Raw genomic sequence first — 17,263 nt, forward strand, 5'->3', positions numbered from 1 at the left:
TTAGGAAAAACTTTTTATAGTTACTAAATAAAACATAGCTTTTTTGTTAAAATAAAAGTTTTTGTTAAAAAATAATATAGGCTTTTGGCTAAAATACGGGTTTTTTTTTTTAAAAATGCTGTTAGAAATACTTGTTTTTAATAAAAGTAACGGTTTTAGTAAAGATACTAGTTTTTGTGGAAAATACTGGTTTTTTACTAAGACCCAATTCATTTCGAAAGCAAATTCATTCGAAATGGGGTTTCGATTCGAAATACACATTAGCTTCTCAGATTTCAATACACGAATACTGCACTAATAAATTAAAAAAAAAAAAAAACTATTAAAACCCAGATTTTAAACAAATGTAGACATTTATTTTATTTCTTTTCTTTTACAAAATATTCGGTTTAAACGACAAAATTTTCTACTACAAATGCTAAACAATGTTGCGATTTTCGTTGAAATTTTTAGATTTTTTTTAACTATGGTGTCTGTGTAATAATTTTGTTTTTAAATTTAAAGCAATTCCACATAACAGATTTTACAACAACATTAATGTCTTTTATTTAGTTTTTCTTTTTATTATTTTAAGAATGTTTCATTTTTTTCACAACGGATTTATTTTCACAATAATAAACGAAATTTTTGTGTAGAATTAAAAAAAAAATAATTAAATTACAAAAAAATGTAAACAAAATTTCATAAGAAAAATTATAAAAAAATAAGTTATAAATAAAAACTTTAAATCATATTTATATATATGTATGCATATTGAATTGGACTAACAAAAGTGTATGTATGTAGGGTATTGAAAAGTGTGCTCACGAGGAGTGTTAAATTATGCACAATTTTTTTATTATAAATTTATAAAATTTAAATTTAAACCAATTTTGTGATTGTGTTGACCAATCTTTCGGCGTTGGCACCGGCAAATTCTTCAACCTTTTGCTTGTTCTTGATGAAAATGAATGTAGGCATGCTGGAGATGTTGTATTCCATGGCAATATCTTCACATTCATCAACATCAACCTAAAATAAAACAAAAAATATTAAAAAAAAGTTTTTAACTAAAAATTTCAAATTATTTGTTTTCAAAACTAACCTTGATAATGACTACTTTGTCAACATATTCCTTGGAGAGTTCTTCCAATTTGGGGGCAATCATTTTGCAGGGACCACACCAGGTGGCAAAGAAATCAACTACCACCAATTTTTCACCAGCATTTTCGAGTTGTTGATCGAAATCGGACTGTAAGTAGAAGAGACAAAGAGAATTTATTTGTTAAAACTAATAATAATAATAATAATAGAACAAGTTATTTAACTTAATTGAGTGTTTTGTTATAATTAAATTATTTGCTTTTTATTAGTTTATAATAGATGTAATAAACAATTTTTTTCTATTAAAGTTTATAAGCATGACTTGTTTTTTTTTTCTTAAGTTCACTTGAATAATGTCTTAACTACATATAATTTTAGTATGCAATTTGTTGCCTTTGTTAGTTACTGACGTGTCGTGAGTCATAAATAAAATTATTGATTATTGCAAAACATTTGGTTATAGAAATATTAATAACTTTTGGTCGGTAACACCTATAACAAGACAATATTTGCAAAGCACTAACTGGGTCAAGGAAAGGGGGGGAGGTAGGTAAGGAGGTAATATAAGATTAATTTTTCATTTTGTTTACTTAAATGACCTTGAAGTATCAGATTACTCACTTTCTAACACTATACGGAATATTACATTAGAATTTTTAGAATAAACTATTTGAAATTTATACACTAGATTCAACTGTTACTTTTATTGGCTACCGGTAGTTTAAAATGTAGTTACTTACAATTTTTTTAATATTTTAATATTTTATAACATTATCCTGACAAATTAATCTTCTAAAGTTTTATTAAAACTCTTTAGAGAATTTACTTAAAATGTCTGCAATTCTAATAAGAATAACATGCAACCTAAACCCAAACGCATACATTTATGACACCCTCCCTCCCCCTTGGAGAATAAGTTATAAAATTTAATCTGCTTTTTTATGCTGAAAAGGTATATTTTAGTTTGAAAGACAAAAAGAAAAAGACACCAATGTAAAAATAAATAAATAATAGTAAATAACTAATATATATATATATATAAAAAGAGTTGTTGTCATTTGGTAAATAACACACTTTTTTCCTTATCAGTCCAATCCAAAAAAAAAAAAAAAATAATCCTAATAACAATATGGTTAGTTAGATGGTGTGATGATGGGTTGGTTGGTTGGTTTTATATAAATATTTGACTTTGGGGTAAAAAAAAACAAACCCCTTTAGGTGGCTTTAGAATTTTGTTTTTGAGTAGTTGGGTTGTTTAATAACAGTGTTGGTTTATTTTTTAATAATGGCTAATTTTTATCTTTAATCATGTATGCTTGCTAAAGAACATAGCGGGGTTTTTTTTAGTTTTTCTATGCCATAAAAATTAAAATTAGTGTAAATAATAAGTGAATGTCATGCTATATATATTAACATACCTATGTACATATGTATATGTATGTAGTATATGCTAAAACATTAAGGCTAATTGTTAGCGTTCCTTACATGGTAATTTTAATAATAGTCTAGATATCAGAACCACTTTATGGTATCATGAAAATGTGTGTCAAATTGTTGGTAATATTTGGTTTTATAAATGGGTTAGTTTGATTAAAGAAGAAGAAGAAGAGTAAACAAATTATTATTGTAGACAATTAGATATATACTTGAACTGAAATAGAACTAAATCTGTATTAGATCAAAACTAGAACTGGACTAAAACTGAAACATAAATCAACTTGATCTGAATTAGAAACGAAATAGAACTGAATTAGAACTGAACTATAACTGAAGTAGTCCTGAACTAGAAATAAACTAGAACTGAATTAGAACTGAACTAGAACTGAACTAGAACTGAACTAGAACAGCACTAGAACTGAACTAGAACTGATCTAGAACTGAACTAGAATTGAACTAGAACTGAACTAGAACTGAACTAGAACTGAACTAGAACTGAACTAGAACTGAACTAGAACTGAACTAGAACTGAACTAGAACTGAACTAGAACTGAACTAGAACTGAACTAGAACTTAACTAGAACTGAACTAGAACTGAACTAGAACTGAACTAGAACTGAACTAGAACTGAACTAGAACTGAACTAGAACTGAACCAGAACTGAACTAAAACTTAAGTAGAACTGAACTAGAATTGAACTAGAACTGAATTAAACTAGAACTGAACTAAAACTGATTTAGAACAGAACTAGAAAAGAATTATAACAGACATAGAACAGAAGTAGAGCAGAACTATAACCGAAAAAAGAACAGAATTAGAACAGTGTTAGAATATAACTAAAACAGAATTATAACAGAACTAGAACAGAACTAGAATAGAACTAGAACAGAATTAGAATAGAACAGAACTAAACCAGAGCTAGAAATGAATAGAATTAAACAATAACTGAATTAGAACAGAACTTGAACAGAATTAGAACTGAACTAGAACAGAATAATAACAGAAATAGAACAGAATTAGAATAGAACAGAACTAGAACAGAACCAGAACAGAATTAGAACAGAACTAGAACAGAAGTAGAATAGAACTAGAACAGAACTAAACTACTTAGAACTGAACTAGAACTGAATTAGAACAGAACTAGAACTAGAACAGAACTAAACTAGAACTGAATAGAACTAAACAATAACTGAACTAGAAGAAAACTTGAACAGAATTAGAACTAAACAATAACTGAATTAGAACAGAACTTGAACAGAATAAGAACTGAACTAGAACAGAATATGAACGGAACTAGAACAGAAAGGGAACAGAACTAGAATTAAACATGAACTTGAACTGAACTAGAACAAGACTAGAAAAGAATTAGGGCAGAGCTAGAACAAAACTAGAACTACAGAAGATCTAGTACAGAAACGAAAACTACAAAAGAACTAATATAGAACAGAACAAAAACAAAAATAAAACAAAAAAAACTAGAACTAAACTCGAGCAGAACTAAAATATAAACTTTTGATTCAATTAAATTTAATAATTTAAAAATTGGCAATAAAAATATCATAATATATTTTCAATTTGTTTAAGCAATAACATATTGCTTTTGTTTTAATTATGGCATTTTTGTATAAATATTTGCATATTTATATATATATTTATTGTTTTTTAATAGAATTTCTTTTTTTTTTGTAGATATTTCTTTGTTTAATTTTATTTTCTAAATTTTTGTTTAAACTTTTGAATGATGATTGCATATTTATTTCTAAAAACAATGATTGCTTCATTATTATGTATAAATAAATCATTAAAAAAATGTTAGCTATATTTTTCTTAAACTTTTACATGAGTCATAGATTACAAATTATACCAGGTTTAATTTAAAAAAAGTTAATAACAAATTACTGATCATGCAGTTAAGAAACAATTCAATTCGAATTAATATAAAATGACTAATGTAGAAAATATTATAAAAAAATTTTAAATTGTAGAAACATTTACAAGAATTTTAAAGTTTGTTATTTGATGTTAATAATAAGAAAAATTTGCCTGCACATTTTGTTTTATAAACCTTTGTTAAATTAAAATCATAAAGGTAATTAAAATATAAAAGTGATTTGACAGTTTTTATTTTAAAATTATGAGCTAATATAAGTTAATTTTATTCTCGCACTTAATTTCTTTGAACTTGCCACAATTGTAATTATAAAAAAAAACTTTTTACATTTAATAGTCATGGGAAAAAGTAAAATTCTTTGAATACGTTTATTAAAACCTATTTCTGCGGAACTTTGTAAACTTTTTAAAAACCAATAGTTTATTATGTTCTAATTAAATTTTTATAATTCTTTGATATTTGTTTCTTTTTATTAAAAAAAATTCTATTTTTATTTGTATAGCGTCACCTTAAATGCAAAAGGGCATAATAACATTTTTGAATATTACTATAACGTCAGACATTGTCTATTATTTGTTAAAAGATTTCTGAAAATTTGCAACCATTTTCAATCCAAAAGTCGATTTTAATTTTTTTTCTGCATTTTAGGTGACGATCTAAAATTGATATTGTTATCAAAAGTTTAGTATTTTATTAAAAATGCTAGTATTTTGTACAGTGTTTATATAGTAAGAGAGCAGCAGATTGTTTTGTTCTTATCAAATTTGTGCATAATTATTATCTGTAATTGAGGTTAGTAAACCACTATTGACAAAAAAAAAGTAAATTCTAGACAAATTGTACCACATTTATACATATATTATACAAATAACACACAAATAACCACATTAGAACCTTGAAATCATTAGAGATATAGAGTGAAAGCAAACATTTTCAAATCGCCGATTATCATATATGAAAGTTATCAAAGCAGCGCGAGAAGTTTACACTCTTTTTAGTTGAATTTGTTATAAATATGAGTGAACTAGGAACTGAACTGAAATAGAACTAAACTATAAAGGAACTAGATCTGAACTAGAACTTAATTTGATCCAAACTTGATCTGAACTAAAATTTTACTAGATCTGAATTTGAATTGCATTCATTGACGCCTTGAAATGACCGCCAAACAAAACATATCAAATGTTATTAAAATTCAATACAATTCAATACAACTATGTTGCCATAGAAAACTTAATATACATTATTAATAATAACCTACATGAGTATTATGTAATCTTAAGTAACAAATACTTATTTTTGTTTATAGATAAAAAAACTATTTTCAAAAAGTAAAAGTAATAAAAAATCTCAAAATTTTTAACAATTTCCTTTTTAAAAAACAAATTTAAAGTATTAATTATCACAATTCCTAAATTAATTATAGTTTTTTTATAATTTTATTAAAGAAAATTTCTATTCTTCTCTCAAAAATCCTTTAAAACTTAAAATTTTACAAAACTAACGTTTCATTTCTTTTTGTTTTGTATATCTATGACTCACCCTGTTACCAAAACAACTAATCTCTAACTCTTCTTCTTCCCCCATAACTAGTTTTTTGTCAATTCATGCTCTCTGTCTATCTTTCCCTTTGCATTAATAAACTCTAATGAACATTAAGCAAAATACTTTGTTAATTATTAAGTTATTAAATTAAAGAATTTATTAAAGATTTTTCTATGATTAAGAATTAACTGAATGGAATATTTGGATAAACAAGTAAAAATTTTAACCACAACAACAATTGTTAACAAACAAATTGATAAAATTTGTTTGTGAAAAAAAGTATTTCTCTTTTCTATATAAAGATGATATCATGCGGTGTGTTTGCAGCGGCAGAGACTACTACCGCAAAAACTCTTGTGATATTGGCAGGCAAATTACAAATATTATTAAAATTAATTGTTTTAACAAAGCTATAATAATCAAATAAAAATTTGGACACACTATACACATAAAACAAAAATGATAAAGCTTTGCTATGAGCAGCCATCAAAAGACCGACACATTGATTACTTAACTACAGCACATCGTACGTCTGTCATTTTTTTCTTATATTTTCCCACATGTCCCCATTTTTAAGGCATAAAAAACATGTCAAACTTAAAGTAAAAAGGGTAATTTTTATAGAAAACACGTCATTCTTTATATTTTTTTTTTCTAATTTTTACACTTGCCAACTTAGAGCGTAGATTTTTTTCACATACATTAATTTAACAATTTCACAAATTCCCAGTTTTTTTTTTCTCTAGTGTATTTAAATTGCCTGTTACGAGTTGTTGTTTTTATTTCGCTACATACCTTGCTCTTGACAGCGTAAACCATGTTGTTTTTGTTGATGGAATTTAAATGCTTTACAGAAAATATTTACTTGAACCGAGCGGAGTATTTGCGACAACCACACGATTTAACTTGTATTTAACTAATGCCGCTATTTAATAATATTCCTAAAAAGTAAAGAAAGATACAGAAAAAAGAAACACACGCTAATGACATTTGTACAAATAGCGAAAGAGAGGAGGAAAAGTGAAAATCGTACATAGAAGAGATAATAAAGAAAAGAGTATAGAGAGGCGTAAAATAAACTTGACGTACTAAATAACAGGGTTGTAGTTAATGATACTATAATGTTGTATTTTAAAAGATAAAAAAATTTGTTAAGTTTAAGGTTATAATTTGGCTAGAAGATAATAGGGTTCTATAAATCGACTCTCGAATAATCGAACAATCGACTTTTAGTCGAAAAAAGTCGAAGTCGACTATTTTGTTCCAAAAAAGTCGATAACTCGACTATCGTATATGAAAAAAAGTTGAAAAGTCGACTTTGTAAATAAAAGTCGAAAAGTCAAAAAGTCGAAAAAAAAATCGAAAAGTCGGAAAAAGTTGAAAAAAGTCGAAAAGTCGGTAAGTCGAAAGAAGTCGAAAAAAACGGAAAAAGTCGAAAATAGTCGGAAAAAGTCGAAAAGTCAAAAAGTCGAAAAGTTGGAAAAAGTCGAAAAATCGACTTTTAAATGCAAAAAGAAAGTCGAAAAGTCGACTTTTCATAAAATGCAAAAAGTCGACTTTTCGTTTCAACTATAGAACCCTAAAAGATAATATAAGTAACCTAAAAAATTTTTAAAATTATGGGTTAATGCATTTCGTTGTTAATAAAATAAATTAATAAATATTTGTTTATTTTCGTTACACTTAACCGCTTTGACATGTCTGTGTTTAATTTAATAGCTTATCAAATTTTTTTTTAACATGTCTGTAATTAATTGAATAATTTAGCAAATTTTTCTGATAAAAATTAAGTTTAAATTTAATAGTAAAATAACAGTAAACAATTTGTAGAGCGTCAAAATATCCCCATTTTAATATTGAAATTCCCAAAGTTCCCCATAGAAAAAACATCATCTGGTAGTCAGTGTAAAATTAAGCTAATAAAAAGTGTCTTCGATAAGCGTATATTTGATTTGTGAATGAAACATAGATGGCGCAGTGTAACATACTATTGCTTTTTGCTTATTTGCTGTGTTTAGTGTTGCCAGAAAAATTGTTTTGCGCAGCCATGTCAGCTAGGCCGCAGCAATTTTTGGAAACTATCTGAATTTGCAAAGCAATTTGAAGGTGTATAGTGAAAGTACAGTGTTGCCAGAATAATGTTTTCTTTATATAAATTATGTATTGGGAATTTGAAGAAATGAAATAATAATAATTGAAAAATTAAATCTTTAAAGAAATCACATTTTTTTCGAAACTTTTTATCATTAATATATATTTTTTTATTTTTTCCCAATTTTACATTTAATGCCAACAAAAAAAAGAAGAAACGACAAAAAATATTTCTTAAATATTAAGTAGAATAAAATTCTTTACGATCGTTGCCTTAAAACTAATGAGCATAAGTGTGACAGGGTGGACCGGCCATTAAACTAGTACCGCGTGTATTCATTTGATCATAACCATACGACAATGCATACGAAGATGAAGGCGAACCATTGTAGTCATAAAGCGCGGTGGAATGGGCCTGTGTTGCGTTTGAGGGTCCCGTATCATAGTAGTTATTTAGTGTGGGATAACTGGTACTATTACCATGGTGGCCAGAAGTTATGGGAAAATAATTGTTAGTGGAAGGATTATAATCGTAATCGTAACTGTTTGTTGTGCTGGGATTATGGGAGTTGGTGTCCATTAGATATTTTTCTTTAGTTTTTTCCTGTTTAGTACGTGTTGCGCTGGAGTAATAACAGTTGTCGTAGCTGTGGCTGGTGTTTTCAGCTAATCTGTTATTCGAGTGCTGGTAAGAGTGGGAAGGTGCCTCATTTGTGTTTATTTTGGAGGGTTTAGTTTCTACTGTTGCCTGTGAAGACTCCATGATATGAGGATAATGTTTTAGCTCCGAATAATTAATGAATTCTGGTTCATTATTAAGCACTTCGGGAACAGCGGCAGCTGAGGCGGGCTGTCTGGGGGAGTATTTTAAATCTGCATAATTAATGAATTCTGACGTTTCAGTTGTATGGCTAGGATACGGTTGCTTTAGCTCTTGGGCCTGCAGCTCTAGGCTAGAATTATGTGTGCTTAAGTGTCGGGAACTTAGGGAGACTGCTGCTGTTGCTGCTGGTGGTGGCGGGTGTAAATCATAATCATAGTTTGTTGTTAAGTTTGTATTAAAGTTTGAGATGCCATCACAGTTATTATTGTAACACAAAGAAGATTCCGAGCCATAACCAGAAGCCGCTGAGGTGTGATAATGATGATAGGACATTTTAGCCGATTCCAGAGTTTCGTTGGCATAATGTGAAACACCATTTACAGCAGAGGAGGGAGAAGTGTTGCAGGAATGTAACGGCTGATCTGCTGCAGTTTTAGGAGAAGATGCTATAGCTGCTGTAGGGTTATTCAAGACCCCCGCAGAAGTATGATGATATATGGGATAATTATAGGTGATATGCTGATGATTAACGGTTAATAGGGCTGTGGGTTCACATTTGGTGTTGGAATTATCATTGCTGCTCTGGTAAATATTATGCGTATGTGTATAGTTTTGATGAGGTACCGAGGCAGTTAGTGATTCATAATGATGCAGGGGATTGGTATAGTTTAGATTTGATGTATTATTTAATGGTTCTATAACACAGGTGCATTGTGATCGGGTGGTACATTTGTTGCAATCTAAAGAAAAATAAAAAGGAAATATTTAATAACAAATATTTTAGAAGGCTATAGATGAAGGAAACTTACTATTAAATTGGTATATCTCCAGGGCTGCTGTATGAGTCATGGCATTTGTGGTTTTAGTAGAGCGTTTTAATACTTTATTTAGAAAAGAGCTGTGACTTTTCATTTGCCTCAAACTGGTACTCAAGTTATTAGTTAGAGACGACTTTTTACCTGTCCCTCTACTGGTAGCTGCTGAGGAGTTTCTGCTTACCAAGGATACCCTACCAAATGCTCTCTTCGAAACACTAGAATTCTTAGGTTCCGGCTTAGGATGATCGTGTACACCTTTGGCTTGAAAGAATATGGCATTATTCGAATGCCGCCAAAAGTGTGTAACAGGATAACCACAATGACCACGACAGGGTTTGATTTCCAAACGCCCACCTCTACAGGTCTTATTGGGACAGGCTTTGCCTTCCTGCTTTCTTCTAGCTTTATCACATATTGCCGGTCTTAAATTGATTCTATTGCCATTCGAGAGAGTGCAGTTTTGTGAGCAAACCAAAACACCTAAACAACTTTTCTTTAAAATATTCACATTATGATTGTTGGTATTGCGCATGGCCCAACCGGATATATGTTTTTTGGCCTCCTCATTATGCAGGGGATAAATAAGACGTACATGACCGTCGGTCCATTCATTAAATTCATCGAAATCCGATTCATTTACTTGCGGCACTACAGCATCATTGATATCCCAGTCCCTTTTCGATCTATGGTTCATATTCAATTGCTGCTGTTTGCGGGTATTGAAGCAGTAGGCATTTCTGTAATAAAGAATTTTATTCTATAAAAATTATTTTCAAACTCTTTTTTCAAATGTCATAAATACTATGAAATATTCATTATTTTTTCATTTTTACAATTTTGTTCATTAAAATCAGCTCACCTTCTTAGAATTGTATTCTTTTTAAAGTTATGTTTTGAAAAAAAGTTTTAATTTTTCTCTTAATTGCTAATAAAATCTACAGTTACCTTTTAAATACCTTTTTCTAAATTTCTGAAATTCAATATTTTTTTTATATTAAACTATTTTTGAATTCTAATTTCCGGTTTAATTTCCTACTTTAAACCTTAAAACGAAAATAAACTTTAATAATTTTCTTAAAACTGTTTTAGTTAAACATTTATTACAGTCATAATAATAAGTGTCGAATTTTGTTTAAAAAAAGTATTCAAAATTTAAAATTTTCAATAATATTTATTCTAAATTTTAAGTCTAAAATATCCAATAACAACTTAAAGCTTGAATTACTAATATTTTTTTAAAACTTAAAACAAACTAGTTTCTCAAAATTGTTCAAACTTAAACTCTTCTATTTATGATTTAATTTTGTTTTAAAGTCAAGATTTATATTTGTCACTGGCACACTATTTAGGCGCCCTATTTACCTATAATTGCTATTGTTTCCCTCATTATAATTGGCAATAAAACTCACTTAATCCCCAACTTGATGTTTCGATTTCAATTAAAACTATCCCCACCAGAACACTAAACGTTTCCAAACAAATAATATTGATTTCCCTAACAAAAACTGTGATTTTACCACTAATGAAAGTGATTTGATTTTAAAGAAAAACCCCATGATATCTTACTAATAACACACCTAAATAATCAATTTGAAACTTTTTAAAATTGTTTAGAAAAAAGAAAAAAAGAAAAACAAAAATCCATAAAATTTATATTATTATTGATACTTGGAAGTCAGCAGGTTATTGTTTTGTTGTTATTGTTGTTGTTTTTTTTATAGGACCACATGAATATTTGAGTCTTAGTGTGGTCTACATATAAATACATCTGAGCATTAATAACTATAATAAAAAAGTTGTGATTTAACACCAATTTTCTCAGCTTTTTTTTCAAATAGACCAGAGTTTTGTAGGAGATTATTCTAACATGTTTAAAGGCTAACAAGGTTACCAGATTGATTGCTTCTACAGTGTTACATATCTAGCTATTTAACAGTAGGCAAATTTATCGACAAATCCCATTGACTTTTCCCTCTTCAAATAATCCTCTACCCAGTAAACTGAGTTCATGTCCCAAAGAATCCCTGCACAAATTTGATCCTGCTTTGTTTGCAGAACTATTCGTTCCATCGCGATTTCTTAGAGAATCTGACTGTAGTTTGTAATAGCTAAGTATTTTTTGTAGGCTTTATTCTTGGTACATTGAGATTATCGATTATCGCTCAGAGATTATCGATGGTGGTAAACATTATCAATAGCTAACTTTAACTCGATCTTTTAGCGGATCTAATTATGGACACAATAGCTAGACATGTTTGCTTACAAATTCTATAAACTTGTTTGCATCTGCAGTGATTATTTCCTCAGTAAATTGATATCATCCCTTAGAGAAAGCGCTACAACTTGCTCTTTAAAGGTTTTAACTATAGTTCATAACAGCAGTCCAATTTCTGTTCAAATCTTAATAACATTTGATCACCCTTATTTGCTCCATTTTCTATGAATTCGAGTCATCCCTCAAGAGTTACCGAAATCGAGAAAAATCTCAGTAACTAGCTTTAACTTGAGATGTAAGCGGATCAGATAATGTATTATAATAGCAGACCATGTTGCATACAAATTCTATAAACTTGTTTGCAACTGCAGTGATTCTTTCCCCAGTAAATTGATATCATCCCATAGAGAAACCCAAAATCGGAAATTTTGGGAAGAAGAATAGAAGAAGCGCTCTAATTCGCTCTTTTAGAAATTTTAATTATAAGTAGTTCATAATAGTAGTTCAATTTCTGTTCAAATCTTAATAACATTTGATCACACTTGTTGTCCTCATTTCCAAGGAATTCGACTTATTCCTCAAGAGTTACCGAAATTGGCAAAAATCTCAGTAACTAACTTTAACTTGATCTGTAAGCGGATCGAATTATGTAATATAATAACTCATTATGTAGCATACAAGTTTTAAAAAGTTTTTTCCACCTTCATTGCTCCTATCCCGAGTAAATTTATATCATCCCTTAGAGAAACCCAAATTCGCAAATTTCTTATATATATAGAGTTATAACGCTAGTTCATAATAGTAGTCCAATATCTGTATAGATCCTTCTAACTTTTTACCACCATTGTTGGTTCTATTTTCTAGGAATTGGAAACATCCCTCAAGAGTTAGCGAAATTGTTTAAAATCTCAATAACAAGCTTTAAAACGATCTGTTAATGGATCTAATTATGAACCATAATTTGCTCACCATGTTGCTTACAAATACTATTAACGGTTTTTCACCTATATCTATACTTTCCCCTGTAAACTCAAGTCATTCCTAAGACAATTCTAATTTTTATTTAAATTTACATATAGTGTGCTCTGTTGTGAGAATTTCACGTTTTAAAGCACTTTCTTCAAGAGTTATACTATTGATTCTAATATCAGACAACTTTCTTTAGAACTTCGATTAACTTTAATTTTTCTACAATGATTTCATTCCCTTAAAATTGCAGTCATACCACAGAGAATACCAAAGAGCTAAAGATCTTTAAACTAATTTCAACTTTTTCGTTTAGCGTATCTAACTATGTATTGTACTAGTCGAACACTTTAGCTACATAATCTATTCAATTTTTTTTGAGCCTATTCCTTGTACATTACATCTATGCGTCAAAAAATCTCAAATTTCTATAAGTCATAGTCTGGCATCTCTTTAACTTTTAATAACACTTAACGGTTACATTTGTAAGAGTACTTAAGAGAATCCCTTTAAAAAACGAGTGTGTGGTTTTTGACTCACGGGCTCACTCACGGTGATTATTATTATTATTGTTTAAATACGTTTAGCCTTCTTTTGGTGGCGTTAAAATCTTTTGTTTATTTTATAATCCCATCGTGTTGTTTTTGTTGTTTAGTATTTAATTAATGTTTCTATTTTGTCAATGTTTTAATCTTTATAAAAAAACACAAATCTTTCTTAAATAAGGCTTTCTTTCTTCTTCTTTTAGTTGTTTTTAAAACATTATAATGTTGTTGGTTACATTCTTGTTGTTGTACATTTGTTTTTTTCTCACATTTAGTATTGTAGCTGTTGTTGTTATTTTTGTTTACTGATAGTGTGTCATATAGTTTAGTCGTTTCGATGATCTTTTAAACATTGAACATAATAAGTTTGTCACCTACAAGATGATCATAATCATCATCATCATCAACCAACATCCATCTATTGTTTTCTTACACTTCGGTCCTTTCTTTTTGTTGTCTTGTGTTGTCTTCTTAACCTTTGGGCCTTTTTCTTTTATTTTTAATTTTGACAACAAGGTATTAGAGATACTACAACTTTATTGTTTTGTTATTGTTGTTGTTGTTGCTGTGTTTTGGTTTGTTTTGACATCATTATAATGTTTGTTATCAATGAGTAAATTATGTTTTCGTGTTTTTATTATGGTTATTTTTGTTTTGTTCTCTTGTCCGATAGAGTTAATAGTTCTTGTTTATTTGTTTGTTGTTGTTGTTGGTGTTTTGGAAAATCTCTTCTTTTAACTGTTTTTTAAATGCGTGCGTGTGGTCTAGATATTTTAAGTTTCTATTATGGTTTTTTATTATTAAGAGATTTATTGGATTGTAGGTGTTTGTGAATGTTTTGATTAAATTGTTTGAAAGAAGAAAATTCGAAATTTGGACTTTGGATTTCTATTTTGTGTTGTAAAGTTTTTATAGTAAGACAAAATGCAAAATGTTAAACATTTTTAACAGAATATAAAACAAAAAGGCTACTGTTAACGCAAAAGTAGTACCAAACCTATTAACCTGTGTATACCCATGTTGACTCTATTCTTTATAAATTGCAGTTATTCGTGAGAGTACTTCATATCTAGGATGCTTTTTTAACAGAATTTCTTTATTCTATACGGTCTATACAGATTATTAAAATAGTTTAATATTGCAGAACATTTACTTAGTAACTTCTACATATTTCTAACCTCCCATTCGTCTACTCACATATTTATAACCTCATTCCTCAGAGAATTTCTCGTTTCCAATATTTGTAGAGAAGAAATAGAAGAAGGAAGACCTCTAAGCAAACTATTGTCCTTCCACTTCAGAGGGATTCATAAATTTCTGAACTAGAAAAAAAATCCAATTTTACCCATAAATCCCCTAAATGTTTAGTAAAAACTAGAATTTTAATTTAAAAATTCTGAAATTTTATATTTTTGACGAAAAATCATATTTTTAGTGAAAAATCGAAATTTTTATCGCAAAAGTCGCATATCTGCTAAAAAATTGTTTGAAAAAAAATTGTATAAATTTAAATTTACTGAAAATTAAAATTTTTGAGAAAATTCAAGAATTTAGTTAAAAATTTTACATATTTTATATTTCAAAATGTAATTTATACTGAAAAAATCGAGATTCCATTTAGTTTTTTAATAATTTAGTAAAAAATCGAACTTTAATTTAGAAAATATAAAATATTTTTAAAAATTTATTAAAATTTGTTTTTTTTTTGTAAAATATAAATTTTTTTGTGAAATATTACAATTTTGATAAAGAATAGCATTTTGAGTGAAAAATCGTTTTTAGTGAAAAATTTCATTTTTAAATTTAAGTGAAAAATTGAGATTTTAGTGATTTTTTAATGAAAATTTTAGATTTTGGTGGAAATCGAAGAATCGTGGAATTAAAGAATCGTAATTTAGTAAAAAATCTTATTATTTTAATGATAATTCGAAATTTCAGTCAAAAACCAAAGTTTTTGTAAATTTGCAATTTAGTAAAAAATCTTATTATTTTAGTGAAATTTCGAAATTTTAGTCAAAATACAAACTTTTTGCAAAAATCGTTTATTTAAAATCCACAGTTTTTAAAAAATTTACATTTTTGTAAATTTTCTAGTGAAAAAATCCAAATTTTTATGAAAAAATAATTTTTTGTGAAAATTTGTTATTTTGATGAAAATCAAAATTTTGCTAGAGAATCGCAATTTAGTAAAAAAATCTTATTATTTTAGCGAAAATTCGAAATTTAAGTCAAAATACAGAAAATCCAAATTTTTAGTGAAAATTTGTTATTTTGATGAAAAAAACAAAATTTTGCTAGAGAATCACAATTTAGTGAAAATTCAAAATTTTAGTCAATATACAAAGTTCAAGTGAATTTTACATATTTGTGAAAACTAGATTTTCCAGTGAAAGAATCGAAAAGTAAAATCATGATTTTAAGTGAAAATATTGAATTTTGTTGAACAATTTGGCAAAAAATTTTGAGTTTTAATGAAAACTTGAATTTAAAACTAAGTAGATTGAAATAAGATCCTAGTTCGGGATTAAAAGTCAATTAAGGTATTCACTTTAGACAAAGTCTCATAGAAAGAAAAGATCCGTCGGGAAGGCTTCCTACAATACCAAAGACTATTTTCTGATGAGTTTTCTTTTAAATCCAAAATGTTTTCAATGTTTTTAACTTTAAAATGTTTTTTTAAATAAAATAAACTTACAATATAACCATATTTCTGTTAATCACAGCAACGCCTTCAAATCCATTAAATTTGTTGCATAAAACTTTTAAGAAATTAGTTTTATTTCGGTTTTTTTAGTAAAATTTTTAAATTTTAATGTTTTAATTTTTTAATAGAGATTTAATTATTTTTCTTTAGATTTTTATAATGCTCTTATCTTGAATATATTTTTCTTTAATTATTTACAATAATTTTAAAAATTTTTAAATGTCACATACACACACACAAAACTTCAAAGTTAACGAATAGCCATCTTTTAATTCTCTTATAAAACTCTTATTAATAAAGATTTTCTTTAAAATGATGTTTTTCTTTCAAATTTGATACAAATTATTTTGTATTATTTTTGTTTTTTATATATAAATAGTTAATTGTTTAAATTGTTTATAATTATTATGTGGCGTTACTAAATAATAATCCGTTGCACGGGTTAAAACCAAAACAGCTTTTGTGATACTAATACGTAAATCCCATACACTTAACGGTTACTTTTGGAGTAAAATGAAAGAAAACAAGCTGAACGAACTAAAACAATAGGAGACTCCACCTACAAAACAATGAAAACAACAAGAATACAAAAAAACTAAAACTAAACAAAAAAAGAATAATACTAAAGACCATAAAACAAAAAAATAATAAAACAAATAAACCAGAAGGAGTACAAATACTCAACAAATTTTTGCCATATAACCAGCCACCCGCATAAACTTAGTATAAAAACAGACAGACAGAGTAGAGTTTCAAATCTAAAGAGAGAGAGAAAGCAAGAGTAAGCATCCAACATTTACTATCGACAAAACTCCAATTCCGTTACATACTACTCAACCAACTCCAAACCCCTTAAACTAAACAAAAAAAAAAAACATAAATGTCTATAGCATACAAAGCAAGCTACTAGCATGCACTAACAAGTTTAAACAAACTAAACATAAACAAGCAACAACACACATACACACACACTCAGGTCAAATATAACAGTAAACAACAAAGCTGTTTCGTGATTGGTCGGATAAAAATTTCAAATGCATTGTTAACAGGAATAAATATATGTTTGTTAGTGTATGTGCCTGTGTGTAAGTGTTAATTATGCTCATTGAAATGCAAAGAGAAATAAATTGCTTTAACACAAACGC

At 27.9% G+C, this 17,263-nt stretch overlaps 2 protein-coding genes across 2 annotated transcripts; both read right to left on the reverse strand.

Moving 5' to 3' along the window:
• Nucleotides 1–322: 322 nt before the first annotated feature.
• On the reverse strand, nt 323–6,910 carry LOC111679647 (thioredoxin-2). The gene is made up of 3 exons (XM_023441232.2): nt 6,752–6,910; nt 1,085–1,231; nt 323–1,011 (listed from the first exon to the last, which is right to left on the reverse strand). Exons 1-3 carry the CDS (start codon nt 6,773–6,775, stop codon nt 862–864), a joined length of 321 nt encoding a protein of 106 aa, XP_023297000.1. The 5' UTR covers nt 6,776–6,910; the 3' UTR covers nt 323–861.
• Nucleotides 6,911–8,210: 1,300 nt separating this feature from the next.
• Nucleotides 8,211–16,263, reverse strand: LOC111679657 (transcription factor glial cells missing 2). Its single transcript, XM_023441247.2, has 3 exons — nt 16,110–16,263; nt 9,680–10,425; nt 8,211–9,610 (listed from the first exon to the last, which is right to left on the reverse strand). Exons 1-3 carry the CDS (start codon nt 16,118–16,120, stop codon nt 8,328–8,330), a joined length of 2,040 nt encoding a protein of 679 aa, XP_023297015.2. The 5' UTR covers nt 16,121–16,263; the 3' UTR covers nt 8,211–8,327.
• Nucleotides 16,264–17,263: the final 1,000 nt, after the last annotated feature.

This window comes from Lucilia cuprina, chromosome 2 (assembly GCF_022045245.1).
Source record: "Lucilia cuprina isolate Lc7/37 chromosome 2, ASM2204524v1, whole genome shotgun sequence".
NCBI classification, from domain to species: Eukaryota; Metazoa; Arthropoda; class Insecta; order Diptera; family Calliphoridae; genus Lucilia; species Lucilia cuprina.

Coding starts and splice junctions, on each gene's coding strand:
- LOC111679657 (XM_023441247.2), bottom strand. Junction 9,611..9,679: donor GGAGATATACCAATTTAATA/GTAAGTTTCCTT, acceptor ATTTTTCTTTAG/ATTGCAACAAATGTACCACC.
- LOC111679647 (XM_023441232.2), bottom strand. CDS start 6,775: ATGGTTTACGCTGTCAAGAGCAAG. Junction 1,232..6,751: donor TTTACGCTGTCAAGAGCAAG/GTATGTAGCGAA, acceptor TTCTACTTACAG/TCCGATTTCGATCAACAACT. Junction 1,012..1,084: donor ACAAAGTAGTCATTATCAAG/GTTAGTTTTGAA, acceptor GTTTTATTTTAG/GTTGATGTTGATGAATGTGA.